The 21560-nt window shown below is 41.6% G+C and overlaps 2 protein-coding genes across 5 annotated transcripts in view; both read left to right on the top strand.

The window, feature by feature from the left end:
* Window positions 1–560: 560 nt before the first annotated feature.
* DSCC1 (DNA replication and sister chromatid cohesion 1) lies at window positions 561–16613 on the top strand. 3 transcript variants are annotated; one of them, XM_068525567.1, is made up of 9 exons: window positions 561–1010; window positions 3036–3204; window positions 5453–5587; window positions 7821–7911; window positions 9695–9833; window positions 10291–10343; window positions 10534–10688; window positions 13112–13260; window positions 16266–16613. In XM_068525567.1, exons 1-9 carry the CDS (start codon window positions 832–834, stop codon window positions 16372–16374), a joined length of 1179 nt encoding a protein of 392 aa, XP_068381668.1. In that variant the 5' UTR covers window positions 561–831; the 3' UTR covers window positions 16375–16613. The 3 variants fall into 3 exon arrangements, with proteins under 3 accessions (XP_068381668.1, XP_068381670.1, XP_068381669.1); XM_068525569.1 differs by having other exon boundaries at window positions 13112–13308; window positions 16266–16353; XM_068525568.1 differs by having other exon boundaries at window positions 13112–13264; window positions 16266–16340.
* A 2166-nt stretch (window positions 16614–18779) lies between these two features.
* Window positions 18780–21560, top strand: part of TAF2 (TATA-box binding protein associated factor 2) — an 81278-nt gene continuing 78497 nt past the window's right edge. For both annotated transcript variants that reach the window (XM_068525698.1, XM_068525696.1), the window contains exons 1-2: window positions 18780–19150; window positions 19572–19625. In XM_068525698.1, the coding sequence (XP_068381799.1) occupies window positions 19067–19150; window positions 19572–19625 (138 nt within the window). In that variant the 5' untranslated portion in view covers window positions 18780–19066. The remainder of the gene's footprint in view (window positions 19151–19571; window positions 19626–21560) is intronic.

The raw sequence follows: 21560 nt of genomic DNA, 5'->3' as shown, positions 1-21560 counted from the left end.
AGGAAGGTGCTTTCCTCTTGACACGGGGTCTCAGCCCCTCACCTGCCACCCACCCCGGACTAGGTACTCAACGAATGGATGGATCTAGTCCGATCCATAGATTGCCAGATATGATGAGTGGTCCCCAGACCCAAAGAAGTGAGATGCCCTGTGCAATTCTACCAGGACCTCACTCCCGGTCCAAGGTGTTTGCACAAACTCGGTGTGGTATTTTTCGAGCCGTAATAGACTAGACTGGAATCAGACTTTACTACCTCCTGGCTGTGCCACCTGGGGTAAGGAGCTTGCTGCCTCATTTGCAGAACGGTATTTAAAAGGCTCCACTTCACAGGGCTGTGGTGAAGGATTCATGAAATTATGCATGCAAAGTGCTTATTGCAAGACCCGCCACTGGCGGAAGACGCGACTATTTGGATGGCGAGGAAATGGGGGTATTGGCAGGAAACAGGACGGGGAGGAGGGCAGCGGAAGCGGTGGGGGAAGGTTCCACGTGGCGCCCCGCGGGGTCGCAGCTTAGCTCGCGCCAGCTTCCGCCGAGAGCTCCCCGCAGAGGCCGGGTTTCCTTCCAGCAGCCGCTGCTAGGCCTCGGGTGAGCCGGCAGTCCTCGGCAGGGCACGAGTCCGGGAAGCTTTCGGACTCTCTCGGGGACGCCCCCGCGGCACGCTCCGCCCCGGAAACACGCCCCCAGCCGCCTAGGCGCGCTTTTAAAACAGGCTCTGTTCTATTTCTTGTTTGTTTCGTCGGGTCGCGGCCGCCCGGGGAGCTTCATTCTCTTGTCTTAAACCTGCGGCCCCTCGCGCACCGCGGGACCCCCTCTGAACCCGCGCAGCGATGAGGAGGACCCGCGACGAGGTGGACGCGACCCTGCAGATCGCCAAGCTGAACGCGGCCGAGCTGCTGCCCACCGTGCACTGCCTGGGCTTCGGCCCCGGGGCCAGCGCAGCCGCCGGCGACTTCTGCCTGCTCGAGTTGGAGCCCGCGCTGTGCCAGCAGCTTGAGGCAGGACACAGGTGAGCCGGGGCCGGGACCTGCCGCCTCCAGCCTCTTGCCATCCACCTTCTGATTTTCCTGCGGGGAAACACAGGATGGGGAAACTGGGCCAGAGAGGTGCATTGATTTGACCAGTTCCCTCGCAGCAGGCCGGTGACCTGATCCCCAGCTGGCTGCCTTTTCCCGAGGAGTCCGCGCCACTGTTGGTCCGTCCAGTTAGCTGGACTAGTCCGGCTGGTCTTGGAGGCCTCTGTCAGCGGAAACAAGTCAGGAAATAGAACCTCGGGGAAGTTTTGGAAATGTTAACAGCGAGGCCAGGCACTACACAGAACGCTTTGCCCATTCTATCTTAAAGTCCAATGGTAATATCCAGTATTTATGGAGTTCCTCTTGCCTGCTACTTATACGTATTTTACTCAGTAGATAGGAATGGGGGGGGGGGGAATGAGTGTAAAGCTGTTTTTACAGACTTGGTAATTGTGGAAGGCCCTCAAAAAACAGACTTGCTTGGGGTCACTCAATGGGGATCGGAAGCTGTTTTCTAATTCTAGGTCAGCTACACATTTGCTGCAAGACCATGGGTTAAAAAACAGAGGAGAAGTCCGTTCTGTCAACTTTGTGCAGTCCCTGGAAATGAGGGAAATGAGGAGTTAGGGGCTCTGTTCTGCTCTGTTGTTCCTCCAACACCTGTATTTTATTAGGTATAGTTTGTTCTCTGGTATGCTTTTTTAATTGAATCCTTTAGGCTTTCACTTTGGCTACTTTACTCATCTAACTGTGTTATAGTTAACTGGCCAGTCTTCAGATGCTAGCAATAACGTATCTTCAAGGGAACTGAAGGAGAACGTCACTCATGGGTTTTCATCCCAGCTGAGTTGGCAGGAATTTGAGAAAAGACTTCAGGTGCGAGGACCTTCTTTGTCCAGTTATAGTTGATCTAGCTGGCAAAAACCAGAATGAAAATGTGTGTTTTAATTTTTTTTTTTTTTTGCAGAGGGAAGGGGTAGTTGTTTTAAACAAAATATTTGAAAGCAGGGATAGTGCCATGTGGAAATAAATGTTAAGAGTAGGTACTTGGGACTATTAAATGTTGTTAGTACCAAGAAGCTTTAAAACAAAACCTTTTATTTTCACTTAAGGATTAGTTTTAAAAAAATATTTTCAGTCTTCTATTTCAGGTTTTTTATTCTTTATTTAAAAGAAGTGACTTGTGTACAGGAGGTTTAAATACTTTATAGACAAGGAAAACTACTAGAATCAACTCCTTTTTTGTCATCTCCATTACCTTTATCATTTTTCTTCTTCCACCTCCTCACCTTTCTCCTTCCCCTCTTCCTTCTTGCTTTTTTCCACCTGTGACCCTTTGTCAGAGACATCATTTAGTCTAGTTTGTAAACATACCATTTTCATATTTTTCATTCAACATTGCAGCTTTCTTTCCTCAGGGTCCCGATTTCTTTGCAGCATAGGTGACGATTAGGCCAGCGTGTGCTCCTTTGATTGTTAGGGGACACTCAGGCCAAAACAAGAAGGACAGCTCTTGGGTGGGTACCAGGACCAGCAGCATGGTCATCATCTGGGAGCTTATTAGTAATGCAGAGTCCTGGGTCCCATCCCAGACATACTGCATCCTGACCTGCTTTTTTAACAAGGTTCCCTAACGTGCCTACACATAAGTTTGAGAAGTATTGCTTCAGTAATTTTAGAAAATTGTGAAATCTTGACTGAAGCTTTTGGATGCTTTTCCCAGCAGTTTGCACAAAGATGCCACGTGGTAACATTTGGCCTCTTGGCCTCCTTGGATCTTTTTTGCCCGTGTGGAATTATTTTTCCTTAGTGAGGCCACTGGCTGCCCCTCTGGGTCTCAATTGGCCCAGGCCTTGCTCTGTGGAGCTCATGGGAGGGCTGTGAGAGCAGGGGCCAGACACAGCCTTAAGACTTAGCTTTAAATTCTAGAAGCCTAGAGGATTTTGGAACTGTTTATAATGGAGATGTCCATTGGTGTCTCGGTAAACCAAGTATTTTCCTTTCCCACTTTCCTGCAGTCTTGTGATTCGTGGTGATAAGGATGAGAATGCCGTTCTGTGCAGTAAAGACAAAACATATGACATGAAAATAGCAGACACTTCCAATATGTTGCTTTTTATTCCTGGTTGTAAAACTCCAGACCAGATGAAGATGGAAGAGACACACTGTAACATTATTCACACTGAGGTACCGTCTTCTGTTTCCTGATTTATGTGAGAATGACAACACATGTGCTAATCTTGCGTTTAATTAAAAACTCGAGGTGTGGGACTTCCCTGGCAGTCCAGTGGTTAAAATTCCATGCTCCCAATACAGGGGGCAAGGGTTGGATCCCTGGTCGGGGGAACTAAGATCCTGCATGCCGCACAGCGTGGCCAAAAACAAACAAACTTGAGGTGTGAAATGTACGATCACAGAGAATCTGAAAAGTTCTCTAATGAAATCTGAAATTTCTCAGCATTATTTTTGTTTGTTCGGAGTCATGTAAAGTTGTCTTTATTATCCCAATCTGATTTTTAAGTCCCAGATAAGCTGACCATTTCCTGTAATATAGAAAATTTGCTATTAGGTGACTCATTTTAAAAGTTTTACCATGGATAGGTTTTGAAAGGACTCCCTCAAACCATAACTAGTGCATTAGATGAGGCAGAGAAATGAAGAAGTTTGTTTCTGAGGGAAGTGTGTTTTTCACCTTTGAAATTAGTTTAGTTCATTACTATTCATAGCCATGTATAACAAATTTTTAATTATTTTGGAGACTGCTGTTGGCAGATAGCAAACCAAAGTCTCCATCCTGGCTAGATTGTTACACATATACAATCAAAGCACAGCCTTTAATTCTATTAAACTTTAGGCCAGCTACTTCCTAAAAATAGAATTGGAATAGAAATAAGGGAAAATACTGGGACATTTCAGTGATTCATATATGTTGATAGAACAGAAGAACTGCCAGTAAATATTGTATTTTGTTTTTTGTAGGGTTGTGTCTTTCATTGTAATTAACTAGAAATATGGACAGTTCATCCTTTTGGAAAAGGTGTTATTTTTCTTATCATGTACCTGTTTTGTAGGTGTTTGGGGGCGGGTATAACAACACCTGTGAGTATCTTTGAGCTCTTCTTATGGGAATTCTGTGTTCTGAGACTGAGTAAAACTTAACAAAGCTCTACTAACCAGAGTTTTTAAATCTGTGGTTGCACTTTAGATGCCTAAAAAGGCTGGGAAAGGAATGCACGTGAGCAAAGCAGACTGGTGTTGATAAGTGGTAGTGGATACCCAGTCTCAGGAGTAATAGGGAATGGGGGATCTATGGCAGATTGGAGCACACAAGCCCCAAGTAAGTGGATGGGCACTTCTTGGCCTTGTGGGAAAGCAGGCCCAGCATCGCCAGATCTTCTGATTTCTTTTGTCCAAGTGAAGCTTAAAATTTAGATTTTGGGGAGCAACATCTTATTTTTCAGTGTTGGCAACTAATGGAAACTCTATACTAGACCTCCCTTTTTCCCCAACACAAAAGTACACACCAACATCTGTGCGTTGGATACAGCCAGCAGGCTGCCAATTTGTGAACTGTGGATGAAATCAATCTTTGTGTTTTGGTCCTTAAACTTTTCTTACATTCAGCAGCATCTCCATTAGGCTCTGGGCCTTGTCTTGTCAATCAAGGCTTCTACTAGTTTTAGAGTAGATGCATTCCCTGACCTTCCATGTTAGAGCTGGAAGGAGACAATCCATTTCTGCGTTTTTCCCTTCTTTCATGTGAAACAGTTATTGGGCACCTACTAAGTGCTAGACATTGGGCAAATCCTGGAGATACAGAGAGAGATAAGAAATATTTATCCATCATTTAGCCACTGTCACCTGGATTTCTTTAAGTGATAAGCCTCTCACTGTTTCACAAGTCCATAAGGAATTAGTTGCAATTCTAACTAGTGGGAAGTTCTTGTATTGAATAGGAGTCTTTCTTCCTTAACATCATGAGCGACACAGAACAAGGGTTTCCCCCCGCCCCCCGCTCCCTTTATCATATATTAATTGTTTGAAGACTGTGATAATGCTTTTTCTTTATTTTCTGTTTGTCAGCCTAAAGATATTCTTCTTCTGTGTTTCTACCTGGTTTGCAGAATTCTCACCATCCTGGTCATTCCTTTCTGGGCATACTCTACTTTCCAGAGTATACGTGAGATATGGAGCTTAATTATCCATGCTCACTATGTTGGCAGTCTCTCCTTAACTGGGGATTGAAAAGATGTTACCTGAAGATACCCATCCATCTGCTTGAGGTGGCTGGATGGGGGCCTTCTCAGCAGAAAGCAGAATACTTTGGCTCCCTTTTCTTGCTTCTTGTGGAGGGCAGATGGGTTGGTTGAAATTTTATATGAAGTTTTCTTTTAGAATGGCCCCTAAATGATTATGATGTATTTGTAATTTCTAGATCTTTGGTTTTTCTAATAATTACTGGGAATTAAGAAGATGTAGACCTAAATTAAAGAAGCTAAAGAAACTTTTGATGGAAAATACCTATGAAGGACCTGACAGTCAGAAAGAAAAGGATTCAAATCACTCAAAAGTAAGACTAGTATTTTCATTTTTTAATTTGGAATTTAAAAAATAGAGCTATAGAGACACTTAATGCTGACTTTTTTTTAAAGTTCATATTATGAAAATTTCAAACATACCCCAAAACAGAAAGACCTCCATATATTCATCACTCTCTTGAACATCTATCAATATTTTGTCAATCTCATTTTATCTGTCCGCCTGCTGCCTTCCACCTTTTTTGTTTTTTTTCTTTTTCTGGAGTATTTTAAAGCAAATCCTAGATATCATGGTGACATTTATGTAGCTGAAAGCTTCTCATGTTCCTAACTAAGAAATAATAGTTTTTTAGAGGTTAAAATAATTTATTTAATTAAAAGTTATAATTAGGGGCTCTTGAGAAAAGACATTATGAAATTGGAAAGTCAGAATGGACTAATTCCTGGAAGCACGGAAAAATATTTATAAACCAGGTAAAAAAATTTTTAAGTTTTAAATGTAATTCAAAGTTATAGAACTCTACTGGTATTCTGAAGACCATATTTGTATTAGAAGTTTGACTGATTGATTGAATTTTTTTCTTTGTAACAGCTTTATTGAGATATAATTCATATACCAAGCAACTTACTCATTTTAAAGTATATAATGCAACGGTTTTTAGTACATTAACAGAGTTGTGCAATCATCACAACAATGAAGTCTAGAATATTTTCACCACCTCCAAGAGAAACCCTGGACCCCTTAGCTGTTAATTTCTAATCCTACCTTTTCCTCCTTCTCTCTCCCACCTCAACCCTAGGCAGCCGCTAATCTACTTTCTGTCTCTATTGATTTGCCTCTTCTGGACCTTTCATATGAATAGAATCAATAAGTGGCCTTTTCCAACAGGCTTCTTTGACTTAGCATGCTGTTTTCAAGGTTCATTCATGTTGTAGCATGCATCAGTAGTTCGTTCCTTTTTATTGCTGAATAATACCCCATCTTATGGATATACCATATTTTATTCATCCATTCATCAGTTGATGGACATTTGGGTAGTTTCTACTTTTTAAATATTATTGATTATTTGATAATTATGGATAACACTGTTGTGAACATTCATGTACAAGTTTCTAGGGAACCTATGTTTTCATTTTTCTTGGAGATATATATATACATATATATATATATATATATATATATATATACACACACACACACACACACACACACACACACCTAAGAGTGAAATTGATGGGCCCTGTGCTTACTCTGTATAACCTTTTGGGGCACTCCCAGACTGTTTTCCAAAGTGGCTGCACTATTTGACATTTCCATTGTATGAGGGTTCCAGTTTCTCCACATCCTAGACAACAGTTGTTACTATCTGTCTTTTCTGTATCCATCCTAATGGGTTTGAAGTGGTACCATTGTGGTTTTGATGTGCATTTCCCTAATGACTAATGATGTTGAGCATCATTTCATGTGCTTGTTGACTATTTCTGTATCTTTGGAGAATGCCTATACAGAAACCCCTTTGCCCAATTTTTAATTGGGTTATTTATCTTTTTATTACTAAATTGTAGGAGAGTTCTTTATATAATCTAAATACAAGCTCCTTGACAGATATATGATATGCAAATATTTTCTCCTATTTTATGAGTTGTCTTTTCTTGATTTTTTAAAATTGTGGTAAATAAACAGAACATAAAATTTACCACTTTAACCATTTTGACCCGTACAGCTCTGTGGCATTACATACACTCACATTGCTCTGCAACCATCACCAGTATCCATCTACAGAAAATCTTCATCTTCCCAACCTGAAACTCTGTACCCATTAAACACTAACTCCCCAGTTTCCCCTGCCTCTCACCCTCCGGCAACCACTATTCTACTTTATGTCTCTGTGAATTTGTCTATGCCAAATCTCCCATGTAAGTGGAATCATACAGTATTTGTCCTTTTGTGTGGATGATGTTTTGAAATACACAAGTTTTCATTTTGATGAAGTCCACATTATCTGTCTTATCTTTTGTTCCGTGTGTTTTTGGCATCATATCTAAAACCATTGCCACATCCAACATCACAAAGAGTTATCCTCTGTTTTCTTCTAAGAATCCACTGATTTTATGTAGTAATCATTACAGATTAACAAAAGAAATTAAACTAGGGTACCTTGCCTTAATCTCTTCTATGTATTTATTCAATAAGTCTAAAAAAAATTCTTTGGCCTTAAAATGTGCTTGCTTTTTTTTTTTTTTTTTCTTGTTTTCTTGTTTCAGTATACAACTGAAGATTTGCTTGATCAAATTCAGGCAAGTGAGGAAGAAATAATGGCCCAGTTACAAGTTCTAAATGCCTGTGAGATTGGAGGTAGCATGACTTACTATTATTAATAATGATGGAATTGGGCATCATATGAGAGACATTTTTGGACATCTTCACCTGTTTATTGCTGTTGCATGCTATTTATTTAACCTTTTAGGCTCAGAGATGATGATATTTGTATTTTGGGGTGTGGGGTAGAGACTACATGTGATCACCTTTACAGTCTCTGACCAGTGACTTTTTCCACTCCTTACAGGCCTTTTTCTTTGGACTGAGTGGTAATAGAAGAACCGTATTAGATCAGGAAAGGTCTTAGATATCAGGTAGTCTGATCCCTTCATTGTTTTCAATAGGTGAGGAAACTAAGGCCTAGGAAGGGAAACGGACCTGTCCAGGGTTCCATGTTGAGCTAGTGACAGGATAAGGCATAAAACCCAGGTACTTGAACTCCTGGTTCAGAATTAACTCACTGTATTTCCAAATTGCTTGGAAGATGTGTTTCTTCTTGTGATAACTCAACATACTTTTGAATGTTAAGTAGTTTATGTAAGAAGCCTGTATAAAAGTTGTAGTGGTATGTGTTGGTCTCAGGGGTTGATGGAGAAGCCCAGTAGTATCTTGTATTTTGATTATCTCCTGGTCTGGAGTGGTAGAGTAGGAGCTATTTTTTTTTTTTCTGGCATCTGGGCCTGCAGTAATACTTGAGCAGATGTTTGTGTGCATTTTTCAGCCCTCTTAAGCTTGCCCAGAGAAGCAGTAATTCTGCACCCATGTGTTAGGAAGGAGGAAATTAGCATGGTTTGGTGGATGCACTCTTAAATCTTCCAAGCAAGATTAGCTTTTGTGAGACTGTAACTCTCAAATGTGGTGAATTCTGCTGAGTGAAGCAGCTGCAAATGACTTTAGAACTAACTGGAAGCACTTAGCTCTTTGTTGTGGTGCCTTGAGACACATTTGGTCCTAAGCATCGGACATAAAGTTTCCAATTGTGGATGCCTGCTGCTAATTACTATGGTATAGGGGGTACCATGAATGTTAAGCTTAAAAAAAAAAAAAAAAAAGAAGAAGAACCAATGGGCTTAATGCAGCCCTCTGTATTATTCACTTATTGCATGGGAATGGATAACATTTTGGGGGGTATGTGTGTGTGGGGATGCAAAGATTATTTTTTCCTAGTTTTCTTTTTCAGTTTTACATCACGCATTCCATTTTTTAACATTGCCTTTATTTTTTCAGAGTAAGAATAGGAACATTCTCCCTTGGTGTGAGTGTACTTGATTTGGTGGGTGTGTACGTGATTTGTTTCTCCAGGGCTGGTGGTCCACATTGTACTTCTGAGTCTGTTATCTCTTAAATGAGCTAGACTTCTTTATGAGCATGAGAACACCTCTCCAAGATAGCTGAGATGAGGGTTGTAACCGTGGCAGTGCCCCATAGCAGAGATCACTGTGTGGGATATCCAACCTATGACCTTCACCTCATTTGTATGACTTTCTAATGAAATGACTGTACCAGCTACAGGTTTCCGTATTTCCATTTAGAACGACAAGATTATTGTGAGATAATTGAGTATTAAAGCACTTGAAAAAAAAAATCAAAATGTTAGCCATATGGAAAGTACTCTTTAAAAACCATCTGATCTCCCATAAGACACAATTTGTAATCATCAGGAGACAAGCATAAACAGAAGCATTGTTTATAAAGAAAGCTGAGACTTTTCATGTCTCTTTTTTGCAGTGGGCAAGAGTTTACTGCTGCTTTATCAGTCTATCAGCCAATTCATTTGTTAAAAATGTCCTTTGGTAAATATAACTTTTGGAATTTGTAGGTTATTGGAGGATTCTTGAATTTGATTATGAGATGAAACTTCTGAATCACATAACTCAGCTTGTGGATTCTGAATCTTGGTCTTTTAATAAAGTTCCCTTGAATACATGCCTTCAGGAACTTGGACCATTAGAGACAGAGTAAGTATGTTATTCATTGTCCTTCCAGATTTCCTTAAGGGGAAGAAAATTATTTTCAGGGTAGGACTAAACCCGGGGCGTAGACTATTTATATTTTGATATCTTATAGGAATCTAAAGAATATACAACCAAGAAGGACTTGGGAATTTTGGTCATTGGGGTGAATAAATGTGTATCTTTTTTTTCTCTGCCATAAAAAATATAAAGGAATAATTTAAGCTATTTTATAATAAAGGTATGCTCATATAATTTGTGTAAAACTATTTAGCATGGGCCCTAGTATATAGTAACTTTCCAGTGTATTTTAGTTAGTTTCTAATGTAAAGTTTTACACTTGGCAACCAAAATCCTTTAGTTATTTCAAATTTATATCTTAGTTTCTAGTTAGCAATGGTGTTTAAAAGATAGTGTATAAATATGTGAAAAACTTTTCAAATAAGTGTTTAAAATTTTTCAGGGAAATGATCGGACACTGTCTTAAATGTTATGGAAAGAAATATACAGAGGAAGGTAAGATTGGGAAAGTATTTGAACGGGTATTTTAACTCTTATGTGTTAAAATTGGTATGCCTTTTTCAAGCGTCTTCCTGTTAAAAATAAGAACTCCGTAGGGTGATGGGAGATGAGTTGTGTATAATAATGAGTTGTATAATTAATTGTCAGAGGACCATGTGAAAACTCTCTGATACATTTTCCTTAGGTGAAGTTTATTTTGAATTGAGCGCAGATAAAATATGCAGAGCTACAGCACAAATGCTACTTCAGAATGCAGTGAAATTCAATCTCGCCGAGTTTCAAGAAGTGTGGCAACAGAGTGTTCCTGAAGGAGTGATGACTAGGCTTGATCAGCTTAAGGTAAGGTCGCCATGGTGATCACCTCCGTAACTCGGGAGGTTACTAGGTGAAATGAAGCCTGTATTGGAACTGAATTTGGAGCCTGTTTATTTTCCTAGCCCCCCATTAGGAGTGCATTCTACATCCCAAAAATCCTTTAAAAACCCCCCAAAATCCCACTTTATTGAAGTGTAATTTACATATCACAGTTCACCCTTTTGAAAAGGGTGATTTGTAGTAAATTTAATGAGTTACCAGCCACCACAGTCTAGTTTTAGAACATTCGTCAACTCAGTGAGATCACTCAGGCCCATTTACAGTTAATCCTGGTTCCCACCTGGTGTATCTCATTTTGTTCCTTTTCTCTCCATTTCCATCAGCATTGTCTTAGCTGAAACGATCATGTTTGGCTCACAATAGCATCCCTAAGCAGGCCTTCTGTACTTTTAACTGCCCACCTCCAATCCATTCTCTGCGGTGCTGCTAAAATGATCTTTCAAAAGTGTCCATCAGATTAGATGAACATCTTGCTTAAATCACTTTAATGATTTCCCATTGCATTTAAGACATAAAATCCAGAGTATTATAATATGAAGTAATATTTTACAATATAAAATATATAAAATCTTGGTCTACAAGGCCCTTCATACCATCCCCTGTAAGCTTCATCTCTTGATACTTTCTCTCCTGTCCACTGCATACCAGCCTTCTTTCAGATTTTTAAGATCATCAAGCTCTCTCCTACCCTAGGACTTTTACACAAAGCTTGTTGTTCTAGGATAAACTTCTCCCCAGTTTCACCTGGCCACCTCCTACTCATCTTTTGAGTCACTTCATCAAGGAGGCCTTCCTTTACTCTAAAAAAAAAATACTTCCTGTTTTACTCTCCATGGCACCCTGGATTTCTCCTTCATGGTACTCTCACTTAGCTTCAGAAAAATGTTTCATTATGTGGTTCCCTGCTCTCCACTTTCATAGAATTTTTTTCACTGTTGCTTGCCAATATATAGCATACTGCCTGGCATGTAGTATATGCTCAATGAGAATTTATTAAATAAGTGAAAGTATTTGCTCAATATTTACAGAGTTCCTTTTATGTCTAAACACCTTGCCAGATGCTGAGCAGAAAACGTTACACAAGGTGCCATCTAGGTCCTCAGCCTGGGGTCCGGCAATGGGGGTGCACATTACATGTATATATCTCTCCTGACAATGTAGAGTGATCTGTGCCATGGGAAAAGCATGCGCAAGATGTGATGGGAGCAAATGAAGGGGCTTATCCATCTGACCGGTCAATCAGGGATGATTTTCTGAAGGAATGACTGTTTTAGCTGCCGAGTATGAAAGGATCATGTGTTGCTCTAGACGGAAGGGCAGAGACAAGGTTCCAGGAGAGACTAGCTCCCAGGAGAGCATGGAGGGATAAAAATTGGGACACACAGTAGGGATGCATGACCGGAGAGAAGGGTGCTGGTGAGTTGGTGAAGGACATTATGGACTGTGCTAAGGAATTTCAACTCTTATCTAGAAAGCTCTTTGGGGCCATTGAGTGGCGTCAGTTAGAAATGCTACCTGATGAGTTTTGCCTTTTGGAAAGAACACTATGACAGTAATGAGGATGGATTGATGGAAGGTTGGCTGGATTATGAAAAATTTAGGTTTCCAACACTTCACTCCTAACTAAGAGAGTATTGGCCAAAGAAATAGGTGATGGGGAAAGGATAGAGAAATGTTAGGGCCTTAAAATCTGTATGATTTAGTGACCACTTAGATGTGGGGTTTGAATAATGGAATCTAGGATGATGCCTTGGTTTCCTAGGATTAGCGGGGTGAGAACAGGTTTGGATGACAAACACAATGAGCGCATATATAGGTTTGGATATAGAGGTCTGGTGCTCGGAAGAGGGATTTGAGTTGAAGATACTTGCTGATGACTGTAATATTTGTAAGTAAGTGGTGGTTGAAGTAACGGGTTCAGAGAGGTTACCCAGGACAGTGACGGTGAAGCAAGTAGAGGGATGGGGTAGGGGGCCAGGGAACTTACAACATCAAGTTAGGAGAAAAATCATGAGATGGTGATGCAGGCTTAAGGGCTTAAAGAGGAAGGAGCGATCAACACTAACAAAATAAACGGGTCTAGCGAGATGAATCCAAGAAGAGGGCCCACTGGATTCGGCAACGACAGGTCATCCATCAGTGACCTTTAGCGCTAGAGCCATCTCCGTAAATTGGTGGTGGTAAAAGCCAGATTACAGAAGGGAAAGTGAGTCACTGCTTCGAGGAGCTCTTTTATGGAAAAGGCTATTGTGAGTTTCCGGGTAGTTTGTGTAAGTTTCATGCGGAAGATGTTTTAAATAGCTTGGGCTAAGCTAAACGTAAGGTAAGTGATTCATTTTTAAACGTCTGACCTTTCCCTGAACTGTCCTTTTTCCCGCTTCTTATAGGGTTTAGCCTTGGTGGATAGACAGTCAAGACCAGAACTCATATTTTTGCTGAAAGTAGATGATTTACCTGAGGATAGTCGGGAGCGCTTGAATAGTCTGTTCTCTCTGAGGGAGAAGTGGACAGAAGAAGACATTGCTCCATACATTGAGTGAGTAAGTCATTCCCTTGCAGATGGATTTGGACTGTTCCTCTTATGGTGAGTGGCCTAGGGCTTTAGATTATCAGAACTTGTTTTTGCTTGGTTTGTTCGTTTTCGAGCATTCCTGGAAGACACCGCTTCCTTCCAAACTTTCTCCAGTGGTGGCTGTCTTCTCTATCATTCTCCACAACTACTGACCTGGGAGGTGGGGTACGTGTCATCTCTCTTCCCTACCCCTGCTTCTAGAATCGCTTCTTTGCCCTTCTCCTTGCAAACCGCAGCTCACAGAGGGACAGTCAACTATATACCCTCCTATGACTCGAAGGCAAGCAGCCCTCTCCGATGGCCACCTTCTTTCTTTCCCACGCCCTTACTTTAACATTCTGGTAGAAGCCAGACTGTGGAAGGACAAGTTAGCCCCGAAGCCACTGCTTGTAGAACCAACCTCAAAGCCACTAATAAACAGTACCACTTGCTCACTGCACCTCCCACCTCTCGGGGCCTCTCTCTTCTCTTTCCCCGGCTTGCTTTCCAGGGTCAGTCTTTCTAACTCTTCAACTGTACCCGCTCTACTCCTTGCACCCTATCTCTGTGTCTCGTCATACCTCGTTGGCAAAAATCTGCAAAGATTAAACCCAACTTTCTGTTTGCTCTGTACCTGCACCAGGGCGGCTGAAATTTCCTGGAGAAAAATAACACAGTGGGGCTTGCTAGTCTCACTTAAAAACTTAAGTGGTAATTAGCAGGGCCCCTGGCAAGGCGCCATTTCCTCATGAAACTTCTCAACCATTGGAACTTACGTTACATCTTCTTTTCTCTTTTCATACCAGCAATGCCCCGTTTCCTCTTCACCCTCAGCTTATGACCGTATTTTCTTTCTCGGCTGCATTGGGTCTTCACTGCTGCGCGTGGGCTTTCTCTAATTGAGGTGATCAGGGTCTCCTCTTCATTGTGGTGCGTGGGCCTCTCATTGCGGTCTCTTCCCTTGGTGCAGTTGCAGAGCACGGGCTATAGGTCAGCAGGCTTTAGTAGCTGTGGCCCATGGGCTCAGTAGTTGTGGCACACGGGCTTAGTTGCTCTGCGGCATGTGGGATCTTCCTAGACCAGAGCTCGAACCTGTGTCCCCTGCATTGGCAGGCAGATTCTTAACCACTGTGCCACCAGGGAAGCCCACGACCGTATTTCTTGAGAACACAGAAGTAGACAAGAAAAGACAAGAACTACCTCCTTTCCCACGGCCCAGCCTGCCAGCCTCCTGTGTGTGCGCACACTTGCTCTGCCGTCCCTCCTCTGTGATGCATGAACTGTCCTTGCTCCTAAGGCCAACCCTCCTTCTGCACTAGATCCATCCCCTCTGGCCTTGTTAAAGGATCCTCTAGTTGTCCCTTCCCGTGTTGTGTTATCAACGTCTCCCACCAACTGGATTATGGCCAGCAACACGTGTATTGCTGTGAACAGTATCCTGTAGTACTGTTCATCTTAAAAAAAAACAGTAACAGTCTATGGAACCCCACGTCCTCTGCTCTCCTTCACAAGAAAGCTTCCTTTAAAAGTTTGTGTACTCACTCTCTGCTTCTTTGTCTCCCGTTCTTTCCTTAACCCAATGACAGATCCTTAACCCAATGGCATCTGTCTTTTTTACATTCAGTGGTCAATTGTCTGTCCTTGTTTACTTGGCCTCTTAACACTATTTGACGCAGTGGACCGCTTCCTACTTGAAACACACCAGCCTTCTCCCTTCTCCCCCAAGGCAGCTCCTTTTCCATCTCTTGCTGACGTCTCCTTGTTTTCCCAATCTTTAAATGTCGGAGTGCTCTAGCATTCTATTATTGGCTGTCTTCTCTTCATTTTGTATTTTTTTCTTTTGGTGCCCTCCTGTAAGCCCAGTGACTTCCTAATTTGATCTTCACACTTGACCTTTTTCCTGCGCTCCAGATTCTTACATCTAGTTACCTAATCTAAATTTCTGCTTGGATATCTAATAGGAATTTCAAACATGCTCATAATGGAACTGTTGATTCCCCCTGTCCTAACCCCATCACCCTCATCTCAGCTACCAGCCCTACCATTAATCCAGTTACCCAAGCAAAATGTCTAGAAATCTTCCTTGTCTTTTTTTCTCTTGCCCCCTGTTTCAAACGGTGAGCAGATCCTGATGGATCATCTCATACCTGCCTCTGATGGGTCTCCCTATTTTAGTTTTTGCTCCCTTCTCCTCTCCCCACTTTTAAACTTCTGGAAATTTTTAAACATTCAAAAGTAACAGTAAAATATAAGGAACCCTCCGTGTACTTACTACCTAGCTTCCATCATCATCAACTCATCGCCTCCATCGAAAACTTAGATCACATTATGCTTTTCCATGAAATAAAACCCTCCACGGGCTTCCCATTATACGTACAATTAAATTACAACTCCCTCTCATGTTCTTCAAGGCCCTATGTGATCTTCCCTTGATCCCTTCTCCAGCTCAGGTCCTCCCATATCTTCCCTTCCCTCATGATGTTCCGGTCAAAGTCTTCTCTCCTTTGAGGTGAAGAAGAGGAAGCTAAAATTCAGGTATGGTAGGTAACCTAGATAAGCTCACACAGGTAGCCTGGTGTCCAGGTTCTCTGAGTCTAGACCCCACTGTATCACATTGCTTTTATGTCTGATTTGGAAGCCTGTGTGAGATAATGGAAAAAAACACAGACTTTGGAGACCTACAGAGCTGGCTGCAAAATTTGGCTCCATCCTTTACCACCTGAACCTCAGTCTCCTCATATCTAACATGGGGTTAGATGATACATTACTCTTACCGTGAAGGTTGGAGATAATACATACATGTAATGTACCTAGTTCAGTTATGGCTTAGTAATCTCTCCCTACCCTATCTCTCCCACAAATACACACCCTTATGTTTGTTGGAAAGACGGATTTGGGGGAGAGAGATATAAATAGCTAGTGCTGTGAAAATTGTGTTATGTTCCCTAGAATATTTATGATGTTCACTAATTTTTTTACTGTTCCCACAGAGATTTGTGTGGAGAGAAGCAAACCATTGGTGCATTACTCACTAAATATTCTCGATCTTCGATTCAAAATGGTGTTAAAGTTTATAACTCAAGAAGACCCATTTCTTGAAAAGAACAACAGTCTTGTCTTTGCGACTAAAGTTGCTTTGTAAAGTTGCTGGTTATAAGAAAACTTTTTATGTGTTTGTATTCCAGACTTTTAAAAACCTAATTCTTTGAGGCATTTTTCTCCTCATTTTAAGCATTTTAAAACTACTGCTCTTTTTTTTTCTTAAACGTAATAGGGTATTTTATATCTTTCAGGTTATATTTGTATTATGTACACAGTGAAAACAAGGACAAAAGAAAGTGTTATTTCCTGTATTTAGTGTCGCTTAGTAAGTAGTCTTTGTGGGTTTATTTATAGAATAACAGTTTTGCTTTTTTTATATTTAAAATTGCATTTCTTTAATTAGGATTTGACATTCTAATTATTAATAAATTTAAAAGTTTTCAGAGAGCTAAATAGTTTCCTAGAAGAGAATTATTTATTCACTTAAATGTCATTTCTCAAGTCAGTTCCCCTCTACTTTTGACTTTCCACCAAAACAGGAAGTCACATGATGCTATATCATTTATCTAAATTAGTTGCTTATATTGATGAAATTGGCTTGACAGTTGCTCCTGTTCACCTGGCTGATGTAGATATGATTTCAGAGAGACGGCAGTGAGCGGTTCTTAAGAGAGATCTTAGTTCCCTGCCCAGGAATTGAACCTGGGTAGCCTGGATGAAAACCAGGGATCCTAGCCGCTAGTCCAGCAGGGGCTACAGGCTAGAAGCAAAGTTCCCCTGGCTCTTGCCCGGTTTGAAAGCAAGAATGTTTCTAGAAGGCAAAAACTGTAAAAAACAGGTACAAAGTTTATTATTAGAGACATGGCACAAGTGGGAGAGCACACAGAAGAACAGTTTAAGACAGAAGCAAGGCAGAAATACACACCCAGAGAGAAAGGGTGTGGGTGTCCTCCCTACCGAGGAGGAGGGCAGTAAAGAGGTGATTTAAATCAACTTACGTAGGACAGTTTTTCTGGGTCTTTGTTTATCTTTGGCCAATTATCTTGTTTCTTTTCCCACAGCTGACCTGTTCTAGGACACTCCCTAACGTGCGTGCCCAACTTCTTGCTAAGGTGGATTCCACCACAGAGGCTTGTGGGGATGTGTCCACACTTATCATGGGTGGCACCCCTCTCTCTTTTGACCTCCAAGGAGTTTTCCTGTGCCTGTGCAGTCAGGGGAATTTCCTTGACCTCAGGAGTGGTCATCTTATCTCTTTACATCAGCAGAGGTCAGCTTCTGCCACTAGCTTTGTCCTTGGAGTATGGGGTGGGGGTGGGGGGGCAACAAAGCTTCAATTTTACTTCACTTGACAGACACCAGGTGTCCAGCCCAGGGGCCCATCTACTTCCCACCTCAGATATGCACTCTGGGATGAAAGTTTGCGTACTCCCTCTCTGCTTCTTTGTCTTCCATTCTTTCCTTAACCCAGTGACCTCTCTTTAACCCAATTGCATCTATCTCCCTAAATATCCTCCATCTTCCATGCAAAATGGTGTTAAAGTTTATAATTCAAGAAGACCCATTTCAGTACTAATCCTAAATGAATGCTAACAGTAGTTTATAATCCTATAATAAAGGATACTGACACAGGTAATACTCGAAAACTACAAGTAATCTCTGGCTGGTTTTGGAACGCTTGATAAAGTTCCTTTACATCTTTATTTTCCTAGTGTGTTTTCGTTTAGACCAAAGTTCAAATTAATTTTAACTTAGCTAATGAACTTGTCACCAAGACAGCTGGAAGGGTTAGGCCAAGGTTAAATCTGGTCCGAAGTTAATTTTTTTTTTTCTTTAACTGCATAATCCACAATTAACCAAGATTTAACTGTTATTGGAATTTACAACTGTTTTATTCTCATGCATAAAATGCAAATACGATGGCTTCAAAATATTTGTCCGGTGTTTCAATAAATTCTGCATCTATACAATCCACTAGTTTTATTTATTTGTTTTTTTTCAATAAACACTGAGGCAGCAGTGCCTGGTGAGGACTCCGGAATTCGATTTAGACTCCTTGAGGTCTAATCACGTACTTTACAGTCCAAATCACTGAGCTCCAGTGAGTTAATGGTGTCTTTTCACACAGCCGACCAGAGGCACACCTCTCCCAGTTTCGTATTTCCCGGGTTCCTAGTCCCCAGCCCCCGGCTCTTCGAAAACCTTTTCCCCATACTGTTCAATATGTTTGCGCTAGATCTTTATTCCTCTAAAATTTAGTGTTTCCTTCTTCTCGCTGTGTTCGCCTCCCCCACAAAATATCTCTGGCCGCTTTCCTAAATTTTAACAGTTCTCACCCACCATCCGTATACGAAAAGACGACAACAAAAACTCCGTCACGCCGGCAAGCCCCGCCCACTGACACATAACTTCCGACTCCTGCCCCCACGGCTGTTCCACTTCCGCCGACGTCGCAGGTCAGAGGTGAGCGGCAAGATGTCGGCTGGCTGGCGCAGTCGGGGGTTGGTGTGAGGAGCATCGCCGTGACAGAAGCTCGGCGGAGACAGCTGACGGAGCCGAATCGCGGGAGCGAGTTGGAGGCGTTGGCGGCGGCAGATCGGGCAGGGCCGGGAGTGGGTGCCGAGGGAGCCCCGGCCGCGGGGTGTGACTGTTGGGTGCGCGGGGGAGCGGGGAGTGTCAGCTGCCGGAGACCGGTAATGCCCCGCCGCCCCCCGTGAGGCCGGGAAGCCGAGCTCCGCGGGATCCCTTCATGCCGCCGACTGGTTTAGAGCCCGCCAGAATGAACAGGAAGAAAGGAGACAAGGGCTTTGAAAGCCCAAGGCCTTATAAATTATAAGTATTTTTTCATCTCCCTTTCTTCTGCGTTTGGTTTTCTTTAGTTATATTTTGTGATTGCTTGCAACTGATTTCGTGGGCCTGGGAGGCCTAGTGGGAAACTGGGAGCCACTCGCGGTGATGGGAATGGTGTTTGTAGGGCGAAAATGGTTTGAATGACAGTGTAATTCAGCAGATCTGCTGCTCCTTGCAGGTTAATAAACCTTTTTCTTAAAGTACTAAGTTGCATTTTTGTCCAAAGAAATTTATTTTCGTGGCTGTTGCTAAATTTAAAATGAGCAAGTTACGCTAATTTGTAGGGTTTTAGCATGACAGATAAGTGTGATTCTGAGCTGCCTAGAGCACAGTTCTTGTTTATACTTGGATAGAGTTATGCATTATTTAATAACTGAAATATTTTCTTTATTCTTTCATGTACAACTCATCAGGTCGTCTGCATCAACAACATAAACTTCCAGAGAAAATCTGTTGTGGTAAGTATATTCTCAGCGGTTATAAGCCATAACAGTCCTTCCTCTACAGTACTTCGAAACTTTTCTGTCCGGGTAACTGTGTTTCGAGAATAGGTAATAATTAGAATTCAAAAGTCTATATGACTCTAAGGGCCATGGCTGTGCTGTATTGGCTGCCACCTCAATTCTCTCTTTCCTTTTCTTTTTCTTCCTGTTTCCTGATTAAAGTTTTATTTCTTTTAATCTGTTGTGGAGTATGAAAGTCTGTATTACCAAACATCTTAGAATCGTGTATGAAAGAAGAATAAGTCCACAGAGAGATTTCTTCTATGAAAAATGTTAAGGTTGGTACGTGCACTGGCTTTTTAACTTGGCTGTTAAGGGGCCACTTGTGATTTCTGATTCTCGGCTGACCTTGTTTAGATGGCGTTGCTTTACACTGAAGCTCTAGATGAGGTGTTTAAAACCTAGTAAACTGCCCGCCCCGCCCCAATTTAGATGTATGGATTATTGATATATCCGTTCTAGGAAAAGTCCTTGATAACCCAAATAATTTATTCTTTCAGGGAGGTCTGTATTAACTAGATCAAAATCTCAGTGAGAGCCGGTTTTCTTTGCGTGAGGACATCAACTTCCCTCTCAAACTTGTTTACTTAAGATGAGCTATTTAAAAATGGAACCTTTTCATTAGAAACACAGAATCTTAGATTTATAAGGATCCTTAAAGGTTTATTAAGTCCAATATCCTCATTTAAGGAATTTCTCTTTCAGAATCCCTTACATATGATTATTGACCTTATACTTCATGGAAGGATACTTGAGGTGTGTTGGGTTGTATGAATTGGGTATGGAAGTTATGAGGATTAAAGAGTCTTGTTAAAAGGTTACTGTAATAATCTAGGGTAGAAATGATTTAGCCCTGAATGGAGGTATCATTAGTAAAATGGCATAGAAATAGAGTTGACATGATTGACTGATAGTGAACATTTATTACATACATACTACATGTAAGACCATCTTACATGGTTTTGTGTGTATGATTTCACTTAATCTTCACAGTAACACCATGAGATAGATACTATTTTTTTTTTTTTAGATAGATACTATTTTAAGTCTTATTTTTATAAATAAAGCAGCTGAAAGAATGGAGGATAAGTAAATTTCTTAAGGGCATGAAGATAGCAAGTGATGGAGCCATTTTTAATCAGACGTTCCCCTTTCCGCATCCTCTACCCCTGGCAGAATGATAGGCAGAAAGGAAGTGCAGATGACTCTTAGCTAGGAATGCTAGAAAGGAGTTGTAGATGATTTTTAGGTCTCCCACTGGAAAGGTTTGTTAGGTGGCCTATGGGCTAGGGTCCCAGAAGGCACATTCTACAGATTAATTGAGGGAAGTAATGAAGGGACTACTTAGGGTTAAGAGAAACCAACAAAAGTTGGAGGAGCACCCTAGGTTAGCAACGAGAAACAAGTTATCACTTCTAAACCTGAAAGAACAAAAGAAGGGAGAGGTTACAAGAACCTACTGTACCTGTAGGAAAGACTTAACCTTACAGGAGCTATGGTCTTTGATAGAAGAGTGGAGCTACTGCCTCCTTCAGCCTGGCAGGGAGGAACCTGGGGGAATAAATGTAAGGAGCTCGATTTTCTTCTGCCTTCAGTTTTCTCTCTGTGCCTCCCAGTTGATCACCCCAACAGGCAGCCAGAGGGCTAGTGCCTAGTTAATGCTACTCCTGGGGTGCAGAGTAAAGCAGAGAGGGCAGATTAGGAGGGGCAAAAGGAGAATATCTAGAACAGTCTACCCCTTTTGCCCCAGATCATCGTCTCTTGTCTTTTGTTATGATGAAAGTGTTCCCAACTTAACGAAGCCCTATCAGCTATTGTAGGCGTTGGCATTAGCTAACTTCCCGTTTTTGTGAGTCAAGTTTTATTTGATCACAGCCACAGCCATTTATT

The sequence above is a fragment of the Eschrichtius robustus genome, chromosome 17, assembly GCF_028021215.1.
Source record: "Eschrichtius robustus isolate mEscRob2 chromosome 17, mEscRob2.pri, whole genome shotgun sequence".
NCBI classification, from domain to species: Eukaryota; Metazoa; Chordata; class Mammalia; order Artiodactyla; family Eschrichtiidae; genus Eschrichtius; species Eschrichtius robustus.
Note: the sequence above shows the minus strand (reverse complement) of the source record. Positions and strands in the feature narration are given on the sequence as shown.